The 11,112-nt window shown below is 39.2% G+C and overlaps 1 protein-coding gene across 1 annotated transcript; it reads left to right on the top strand.

The window, feature by feature from the left end:
• Nucleotides 1-447: 447 nt before the first annotated feature.
• TSPAN8 (tetraspanin 8) lies at nt 448-10,572 on the top strand (the record flags this gene model as incomplete). The annotated part of the gene is made up of 7 exons (XM_010194633.1): nt 448-510; nt 2,912-3,040; nt 3,659-3,733; nt 3,819-3,926; nt 5,634-5,783; nt 7,867-7,950; nt 10,519-10,572. Coding segments are annotated over 7 exons (663 nt in total), but the record flags the coding sequence as incomplete, so codon positions are not given.
• Between the last annotated feature and the right edge of the window lie 540 nt (nt 10,573-11,112).

Genomic DNA, 11,112 nt, shown 5'->3' on the forward strand with positions numbered 1-11,112 from the left:
TTACTAGAGAGAATATGTCTAGCTATGTGTCCTGAATAATTCTAGAAACAACATTTATACAACCATCCTTTATCAAATCTCATATGTTTCCATTATACAAGAACCATTGCTCTATACAGCCATGTTGTATAGGTACTATAGAAATTTATATTCCTCTCTCATCTGACAGAATTTCTGTGTGCTTCCCAACCATATGTATAAATCATCAAGGAAATGCACTGTTCTCTGAGGCAGAAACATCAGAGATTTGGTGCATAACTGAAGATTTAACTACCCTTATGAAATTTCCTGGATATAAGTCAATATTCTATGCTCCAGCAATTCATGTTTCTTTCACTTTGCCAAACAAATTATTTCAGAATTTTGTCCAGCATCTGGTGCAATTTGGATGCTGAATGTTAATCTAAAATTGCTTATCTTTCTAACAATTTCTATTTTCTCCTGCAGTTGTGTGGCTCTATTATTTTGGGAGTCTCTATATGGATACGCGTTAGCAAAGGTGCTCAGCAGGTAAATATATGCAGTCATACCAGAACCATGTAAAATGTGGAAGCTACTGCATACATTTCATTTGCTATCTTCATTTCCACAAATTTGTTGGTTTTGTTGAGATGGTTAGTGTGGGTAAAGATTAATGCAGTTTATGATGTTTAAGATCAAACATGGTGGTGCAGGCAGTCAAATAAAGTGATTAATGTAAGCACAGACGTGACTACAAGAAGTATTTTCTATTTTTATTAATGTAGGTTCTTGCAGATGCACACTGCTTTCTGTTGGAAAACGTGTCTCTCTCTCTCTCTCTCTCCTCTAATGAAAACTAATTACGGTTTTGTTACTGACTTCAGTGTTAAAGAGAATAATGAGGAGCCATGCGGCTCCTAGACTTTTCAATGTCTTTCCCTGTTGGAATAGTATAGTCATATGTATTCCTAAGGTTCCTTCCATATGTCTGTGTAGAATGTTTTTGCTTTTTTTATTTCCTCAGTAATCGCAATTTTGGAAAGGAGCAAGGATTTTTTTCCTTCTATTTTCATTGACTCTTTAAAAAAATCTCATCTTTTGCCCCTCATACTTAGCAAGAGATTTAGAGACCCTAAAATCTTTACTTAGAATTAAAATGTCCTAACAGCCCTTCTGGAGGGGAGAAGAAAGTCCCTGAGGTCCCCTCCTGGATTTTATCTGTATTATTAAATTACTTCAGACTTCGTGACTTTCCTTTTCTGCGCAGCTAAGGAAAATACAATTTTGAGGAGCCCTTGATCTTGCAGAGATGCAGGAGAGGTTGGTCCTGTTGGTGCAAAAGCCCTCTGGCCCTGTGGCCCCTACCAACATTTTTCCAAGCGTGCTCCCTGTGGCACTGGCTCCTGATTCGCACCAACGAGTCTGCTGCCCTTGAGTGAAGCTGAATTCACAGCTCATAGCTCCTTCTCTGAAAGGCACTGCACAATCTTTGTGTGTTGATGCTTCGTTATACTAACAGGAAGAACAATCTGATTCTAAGGTTTAAGCAGTAGACTTTTTTCTCATGAATTTGGGCCATAGAAATGTAAATGAATTTGAAAATGTAATTTGCATACTTTTATTTTCAAAAAGGTTTTCTGGCCATAGAAGTGAATAAATGGCAAGGTGTGACATGGAAACCTTTTTTTAAGCTTTCAGATTAAGCCTTTAGTATAGATTAAGTTGCAAGTGTTCTGGTTACTCTGCTGCTCTACCATAGCCCGTCAGTTAAGAACAATAATTTTAAAGTCTGAATTTTCCTATCTGGAAATGAAAAGACAGCGGAGATAAGACGATAGATTTAGGTATTTCCTGCCACCAGAACCATAACCACTATTATCCTTCCTTATATTTTTTGAGACATTTGCTATTTAGAAAAGCATCCTTAAGTGTGTCCCAAACTGGTTTCCTGAAGTGACACTTGGTACTACTCAAAAACCTTGAATTACGAATAGGGGCAAAAATTGAAAGCATTTTCTCAAATTTTTATCCCTAGGAAGAATATTTCCCATTCAAAAACAATGTATGTTTTGCCTGAGTAATAATTGAAGAGACCATAAGGATTTGGCTGTAGATGAATACAGCTTTCTAAGAATAAGTAACAGGAGGTTCAGTCCAACCTGGAAGAGGAAAGAACAACACATTCCTCAAATTATACTTGTCTATATACCTTTGCAGTTTCCATCAGAAGATAAATGTGACAACTTCCAGACATTTTTGCTAATCTTGGCATCAGCCACACTGGAAAATATTCTTTGAACATTTTTCTCTATTTTGGCCTTTGGTCTTAGTCACTCCTGTGGGAACTGAATAATTTGATTTTTAATAATATTGAGGAACATGAATTGTTTAGTTGAATGTCCCACACATCAAAATATAGTCCTCATCTCTGAGGGTAATATTAGAGATCATGAAAAAGAAATCTGCTTTGGAAAATACATCTAACTATTTCTCTAGTATATCCGGCATTGCTCTGAGAAGTGTTCTCTCAGGAGCAGCCACAGAGTATGTTCTTGGCCTTCTAATGACAAATAGAGGTTTTGTTTCTTTAACATTTGGTTAATGTAGGAGAGATTTCGAGATAATCAGTTTTGCTACTTCCAGTAAAAGGCAAAGATTCATCAACTGAAAACTAACTGAAAGCCACTTTAAAGACAAGAGATCTTTATTCTGCAAAGTTCACTTTCATCTTGTGCAGAGACAAAGACTGTGAAAAGGTTTTACTGAGCTCCCCAGTAAAATCTTTAAGAAGAGGGCATTAAAGGTTTGTTAATTTATTGATCAGAATTTCTTCGTAGTTGCTAATCAGTACATTTATCAGTTTTGAAGCAATTCTCTTATTTTAGGGGATACAGATGTTTTTAGGAGGAGCTTCTTGTATCTGAAAGATTTTTTTCCCCTCTCTTTTCAGGAGCTGGAGATAGACAGCAGCGTATTTGCAGGGGTTGATCTGCTGATAGCCGTGGGCTCCATCATTATGGTCCTTGGGTTTCTGGGATGCTGTGGTGCCATAAAGGAGAGTCGGTGCATGCTGATGTTGGTAGGAAAGAAAAATATTTGACTACCTTTAACAGGCCACAGCTACATTTGATGGATAAAGTCCTTGCAAGTAGCATCAAAGGAGGATGAAGCCTTTTTCTTTAACCAAATGCTTGATTATGATCATGTGTTTTCATTGTTTACCTTGTGCTTGAGCCTCTTCTGAATTTTAGTGCAGAAAAAGTTATGGTGGTCTCATTGACAAGAAGACAGGGTCCAGAGCACCCTGAGCATGTCACTAGCTTTTTTTCCATCCAACCATCACCCAAGTTCCCTCCACCAGACCTCCCCCACTACCTATCACATTTAATTTCATAAATTAACAGCTCCTCCCAGAATGTCCTCCCTGTCCTCCTGCCCAACACCTCTCACCTACACACTGTCCGTCATGCCACTACGCTGGTGTGCACCTTGTTTTGATCTCCAGCTGAGCATACTCTGTCTCGAGCACTGCCTTTTCTCATCACCAAAGAAGGAATAACTAGAGAAGCTCTGACTGGAACTTCATTCTACCTACATGGTTATTCAGGCACATGAAAGCTTAACATTCACTCAGAAGAAACTATATAATCTTTCTCAGAAGTCCTATAGTTTTCTCCCTCTTTTGTTTTCTTCCTAGTTTTTTATTGGACTGCTTCTGATCCTGATCCTTCAGGTCACAGGAGGTATTTTAGGAGCAGTCTACAGATCTCAGGTGCAGTATTATTCTGCATTTTCATTGATGTCTTCCCAGAGTTTTGTTTCTACTCCAAAAACTAATAAAATATTTGGACTTGCAGATTGGACCATCCCTTAACCTCACTCTCCAGGTGAGCAAGGATTTATTGCAAGACACTACAGGAGAACATAAAGAGTTTCAAAAGAATATCCAGAGGTTCCAGAGAACGGTAATTAAAATTAAAAAAGCAAGGAGTTTTCCTATCTGTTTCATCTCTAGCCTTCGTTGTGCTTTGCTTTATGTCTACTCTGCCATAGATTTTAATTTCATTCCCTAGGGATGGGGAAGGGTCTGAATTAAATGCAAGTTAAAACACTACAGAAAAAGCTTCTACTGTCTTGATATGGCATAGTGTTTCTGCAATGATTTGTTTGTGCAATAGTGTTTGTAAAAGTGCTGGAGCAAGGACACAGAACATGCAAGTGAGACTGACAGCTAAGCTTCTCCATGAGAAGGCTGCCTGCTCCTTTGTTACAGCTTTCCCTTCTGAAGGGACATTGCTCCTTCACTGTATCCCAACTAAGAACTATCCAGTTCCCTTATGGTAAGATCACCCCAAGGATAAGGAAAACTTGAGGAGTGTATTTCATTTGGAATATCCTATCGCTATGAAGTTATTAAAAGCCATACTTTACTGTGTAAGAAGGGGAAGAAAATATGTTAAAAGGGAGGTTTGTTTTTGCTGTGCTTATACCTATCCTGGTTCCCCCCACCTGCAGGACCCCAGAAGTTGGACACTTAGTGCCAGCTTGCTCCTGAGTATTGCACAGTGAACTCCCTTGAACCCCACTGTTATCATTGATGGTGTAGACCCCTGCCCCTCTCACTAGTCCCTGTGTCTATATATCGACATAGTGCCTGCTGAGTTTGATTTATTTTAGTCCTTAATGGGTGATGACTTTGAAGGGTAGGCTTAAATAATTCCTGTATTTTTAAAGGTTGCTGGTGTGAAAGGAAGCAAAAATCAATATTTGGGTGGCTTATATTACTTCTGCTTCTTCCCCTTTCCACCTCCAACCCTGTCCTCCACTTCTGAGACAGCTTATTTCTTCTGATATAATAAACAGCTCCCTGGAGAGATGATTGAAGGGTGAGCAAAATAAAAAAAATCCCATAATTATTGTATTAATTTTTAAAGTGACCAGGATTCTTTTTTTATGTCCCATGGTATTTGCTTTTATACATAATTATGTGAACATTTCCAGCTGCTTTTTTAAAAGAGGAAGGACCGCAAACACAAGTCTGCACCCCTGAGCTTTAGTAGCTTGAATAAAGTGGAACATGAAGTGAAACTGCACCTGGTTTAGGTTTCACAAACCCCAAATGGAGACATGGCCTCTTCAGTCCATTTCTAATTTAAAGGGCTAAGCATCATTCAAGGTAGTTATTTTTCTAGATTTCAGAGTTTTACGTGCCAGAATTTTAGACTTTCAGCTCAGCTTTTCAAGATGTGAAATGTGGATGATACTGGAGCTGTTACTTAACATCTGCAAGTAAAACTTGCAGAAAGAAGACTTGATTCTCAAAAAATGCTATACCCAGCTTTTTCCATGTTCCAGTTCCATCCGTTCAATTCCGGCACTGACAATTACTAGCTTTACAGTATGGTAATGTTTTTGAGCACTGTATACTGAAAAACTGATCTTCTTTCCTTGTTTTGGATTTTTTAAATTTTTTTTAAACTTATGCACTTGCATTCTTATAACTGGTATGGAAAAATAAAGGTGTTTGAGACATACCAATTTTAGAAAACTTCCACAAGGGTAAAGATGAAAGGAAATTTCTCCTTCTTGTTCTGCTCTACTCCCTCCCTTGCTCTCCTCAAACTGCAAATCACCATTTTTTTCCTCATCTCTCCATTTCTTACTTCCTACAGGGCCAGTGCTGTGGTTTGTTGAATGGACCTGAAGACTGGGGAAAAAATTTTAATACTCCTCTTGGTGGCTATGATATCTGTGAATGTGAACAAAAGGACATATCAACAGAACTCTGCATTATGCATGGAGACAGGCATATTTATAAAACAGTAAGAAAAATACAATGTTCCACTCTTGTTGATAGAAAGAGGTTTTAACCCAAGGTTGTCTTTGGTGACTGGCATAGCCCCCAGTTCTGTATCTTCCCAAAAAGTCCAAGTTTTGCCTTCTCTACATTAGCCAGAATTCCCCCTATGCCATCTGCTATGTAATTACTGTGCATAAGTGAAATATGCTGCTGTTTCCTCTTCCTAGGGTGCCTCTATTTTAGCTGTGCAGGGCAGCACCCTTAGGACCTCAGCAGTCTGCATGGTTACTATGAGTGAAAACTTGGGGTCAGGGTATGCTTCTGGGTGAAATCAGCACACCAGTTACCCTTTGACTCTCTTTTCTCCCTCAGAACATAACTTTCAGGTTATGTTCCCACCCAGGCTCATTCTGGTGGTAGACGTGTCAGCTCAGAGGCTTTCAAAGGCCTAAGGGATATTGAAAAATGAACGCATTAAATGCAAGACCTTTGGGGTTTTATAGTCCTCTAATGAAAAATCCCACACCCATTTTGCAGGATCTGCTGGAAAGAAACCTTACATGTTGTAGGCTTCATGGCAGTATATTCAAAGAGTAATTTCTTACACCTACAGCCTTTTGTAAAGCTTCTGGCAGCTAATATAATGATAAGGCAAAAATGTCTGATGACAGGCAACAAGAAAGCATAACCAAAAACTGGCAGGTGGGCAACAGAGATGTCAATTAGTTACTTTCAAGATTTATCTGTTTTCCCACATGGAAATTTGGACTCCATGCATACAAAGAAAAATATGAAAATAAAGTGGAATATTAGCACAAAAATAATTGCAGTTTTATAATGTTGGTGGTACTAATAGTTTGCCAATCTGCACCTAGCACAAAGCAGATTTTAGGAAATGTCCATTCTGCTTGTATACTTTTCTGAATGCACAGCTCCTTAGCCAGGTCCTGCCTGAACACTAATTTCCTCCTTGCGTAGTCCCACAGAAGCAAATACAGTTTTAAAGCAAAGGAACAGTCTGGTTAAGTAGAGGATGCCAGAACCCAATCTGGAAAGAGGGCTGTTTTTGGCCACGTTTTAATGCCTTTTTGGCCTCAGGCAAACCCTCAAAGGACACATGAGAAGCCATCAGTGAAATTACTGCAGGTGCAAGATATCGTTCACATGAACACACAGATTTCACGGTGGTGTTAGATGCTACTAAAGACATTCAACTCTTGTGATCCAGGAAAAAAGATTTGAAATTCAGAGCAGTTCTGAGTCAGCTTAAATGAGAAGTTTTTTAGAAGGACGAGGAGGAGAAGACCCATGTGTTTATTGTGAGCAAGGAAATATGGTGAAAGAATATAACTATATTTAGGGGGAAGGCAATTGTAGTGTTGGAACAGTACTGTAGTTTTGATGGATTTAAGCTGTACTTGGCTTTCTTTACAGTTTGAAAAAGGAGTATTGTCAATGCCTGGAAAAGACGTAGTCATTCTAAGAACAGATGTATGCATTTATTAAAGAGGAGAGTAGCTCTGCGTAGAACTTCAGATATGATCACTCTCTTCCTCCCACCCCCAGCCCAAGACCACCAAATATTTGTCAAAATTAATTGATAAACTAGGTTTTATATCCAAATATTGTTAGTTGAGCCTGATTCTAATAATAAGCTTTGAAGTTTCAAATCCAAAGATGAATTTAGTGGGAAACTGGAGTTCACTTTCAGATCTGGTCATTGCTACATTAGCTCTTTCCTAGCACCAAACGATTATCAACTGAAAGTAAGAATAAATGCTTCTTTCCCTGTCAACTGAAAATCATGCAGACATTAGGCATTGCAGCTCTATGTCTTCATTTGAAATTGTGCCCTTTTATGGTCAGCTAATAAATTAATCTTTGTGTTTAGGGAAGCAAATACTAGACATATTTCTCAGACCATAAGGTGCATATAGCTGTGTTCTTTGTGTTTGTTAGCAACAAGCCAGAGTAAAGTCAAATGGCCTTTCTTTAAGAGAGAGAGAGAGAGAGAGCTTGAGAGGAGCTAGTTTAGGGGGTGCATTCCCAATAACCTTAGGATAATATGGCTTACCTATCATTAACAATTTTTTCTTATTTTTCAGCCTTGTGGAGAAGTGATTAGCAAATATCTTAAAGACCATCTGCTTATAATTATTGGGATCGCCTTTGGAATGGCCGCTATTGAGGTACCAGTATACACCATTAAAATATTTAGTAGCTGTCAAGCAATATGTTCTACTGAGAAATACACTGGGAATGGGATTCAAACACCTGGCTTGCTCAGTTAATAGACGAGGGAAAACTACCTCTCACCTTAGCTATAATCTTACTGTTATTTCATAGAAACAGTATATGGCTGCTGAGCTGTGAACTTCGGGTGGGCACAGACCACCCTGCTGCCTCTATAAATGTGTCACACGGGGCTTTTTCTGCAAAGACTTGACAGTCCTGGAGCCAGGCTATGCCTTGACAATGAGCCCTATGAACAGAAGGGAGTGCAGATACCCAGCCCCAGGAAGACACAAGGCATTATAGCCAGTCTTTTCCTTCTCTTTTCCTTCTTTGCTTGAGAAAGAAGTAATCTCATAAGAAAACTTAGACCCTAAACTGCACATTCTTATCATGGAGAAATTATGGCACAAAATTATTACTCTGATGCATAATTTAGCCATCAAAATGGTGCCCGAATGTGCCTGAGTGCACATCTGTGCTGCTCCATATATTCCTGTGTGTTAAAAAAAAATAGAATATGGGAGATCTTTATTTTAATTTCTTCATTATACACTGAGGAATAACATGCAAAATTTTCTCCTAAGAGAGGAGGAAAAACAGTGAGGTTATCCAGTCAGCTACTTGTTGAATGATAGGCTTTGATTAGGAGAAAATGACAAAGAAACAGGGGATTTCATCATGTTGCTTTCTTCAGACATTTTCTTTTCACTATTCCTCTGTGGTTTCCCTCCTCCCCCGCCCCCCGCTGATGAATGTTTGAGGGAACAGCAGAAATGACAGAGATTGCTGTGCAGAGTTCAGTCTGTTATTCCAAGTGAAAACTTCTTAACATCATTGGCAGGGGATTGCTCCTCGTGGTAGAAGAGTGGGCAAGCGCCCCACCTCAAAAATACATTTCCAGGAAAATAGTAGTAAGCGGGGAAGAGTTACGCAGCTGCAGCACTGGGAGAGGACAGACCCCTGACTTCTTACTCAGCTCAGACTTCATGTTATTTAAGGTGCGATATGTGGGGGGTCTGGTCTCTTGCCTCTATGTAGACTTTGGAGGGAAAATAGGTGAAATACACCAATACTAAAAGACCTTTAAAAATGTAATAGAGGTGTCAAATTGCCTCTGCATCCCAAAGGTAAGTTATAAGTCACTTTGCTCTAGTTACTGCAGTTGCGTGAGTTGTAGACTTTAGTTCATTGGCCATCATTCTTCCCTGTTCTCCAGCTGACATTTGCTGTGGTGGCTGCCTCTCCCAATCATAAAAGGATTAGAAAACAAGATGAATAAACAATATGAGGCTCAGCTGGTACAAATTGTCAACTGGAAATTGATACTTGATAAACATTTCCAAAGATATTAAAGTATTGTGACTTCTCAAGTAATTGCAAATCAAAGGCCACATGCTTAGCCACCTCTCTGCTCTGGAAAAACCCAGACAAAAAGAAGTGGACAAGGAAAAATGCTTTTCCATAGCTTTACCCCCCACCTCTGCCTGCTCCACTATGCCACTTGTGGGCTGTTAATGGTTTCAGCTCACCCTGTTAGTGGAGATGGGACTGAGAAGAAGGACCCAGTTTCACTCGGACACAAGTGAAAACGCGGGCATGGTGTATCAGGGAAGCCCTCTCTGCTTATTGCAGCTGTGGGACCATCCTCTTGTCTCAGCTGTACCCCTGCGTTCTGTAAACTCTCTGCTGGCTCTTCCTTAAATAATGAAGCACCCTGGTGGTCATGACTTCATAAGTGTCAGTTGGATATTTTCCACTTTTGTGAAACACACATTTTAAATTTTAAATCCAGAAGGAAGCTTTCTGATTATCTGATCTGACAGCTGTCTGTCACAGTCAGTGGAATTTCACCCAGTAATTCCCACTACAGAAGATGACCTGACTGATTTTTATATTTCAAGCAATAGCTTCTTTAGTGAACACAGTGTTTCTATCCCAGATCTATTACTGATTAATATAGAATATTTGTTGCATGATTATTTGCCTCTCAAAATGATAGCATAAGTGTGTATATATATATATACACACACGTATGCCTTTACACATATATTTACATAAAAGAGAGTGACAGTGGAAGAGAGCTTTCAAAAGGAAACAACTTTTAGAATATACAGTGAAATCAGAAAGTTCCCTCAACTTTCTTAAAAAATAAAAGGTTGAATTTTTGTTTGAATTTCTTGAAATTCTCAGTATTTGCTTCTCCACTGCAACTAACAACTGCATTTGAAACCATCAGAGTTAGAGGGTTCCCCATCCACAGAGGCAATCCACCTTCTAAACAAATGAAAGTTTTCCATCACGTTTGCAGTCTTACCTGTGGTACATACTGATTTCATAAAAATGGCTATATTATAGAGTTCTATGCTCTTTAAGAATTACATTGGAAAAGATCTTCTGCATAGCAGATTTAGCCTTCATATAAAACCAAGACATTTGCAAACAGAATGTTTCCATTGTGTATCGGTTATATCTTGAGATTTCCAGGACTGCCAAGTAATACCATAAATGTCTTTGTTTTCCAGATTCTTGGTTTGGTGTTTTCTATGAGCCTCTACTGCCAGATCAAGAGAAAATGAAACTGTGGAAGTGTCAGAACGATGTCAGCAGCCAAATCAAAACCTTTGTAGATAGAAGGATATTTGGCTTGGCACATTCAGATAATTCAGGCTGCATGTCCCAGGCAGCTGTTCTGATGAAAACGGCAGCCCTTGTGCGCACGGATGCTTCACAATTTGCAAAATGACCTCCTTATACTTCATAAGAATTAATGATGTGAATGTGAATTTTTATTTGCAACAAACGTCTTTGTTTATGTTTCTGCAGAGTTTATTTTGTCTGAAGACAGAATTTAAGCCATGTTGAGATTCTGAGTTCACCATGCAGTGTGTCCACAAGGGTGTTACACCAGCTGTAGCAGTTACCAGCACCAGCTGCAAGCGATCTTGCAGTGGCTGACTGGTCAGGGGAATCACATGCCCCTGGGCAGTTTTGCTTGTGGGTCAGAGTGTTTTCATTGTGGGTCAGTCTGACACCCAATACAGTATTTATGGTCAGGGTTTTGATACTTGTGAGGAGCAAAGGGACTAACTTTTGTCCAAATAGCAAAGCCACATTTC

Source organism: Mesitornis unicolor, unplaced genomic scaffold (assembly GCF_000695765.1).
Source record: "Mesitornis unicolor isolate BGI_N332 unplaced genomic scaffold, ASM69576v1 scaffold53891, whole genome shotgun sequence".
NCBI lineage: Eukaryota > Metazoa > Chordata > Aves > Mesitornithiformes > Mesitornithidae > Mesitornis > Mesitornis unicolor.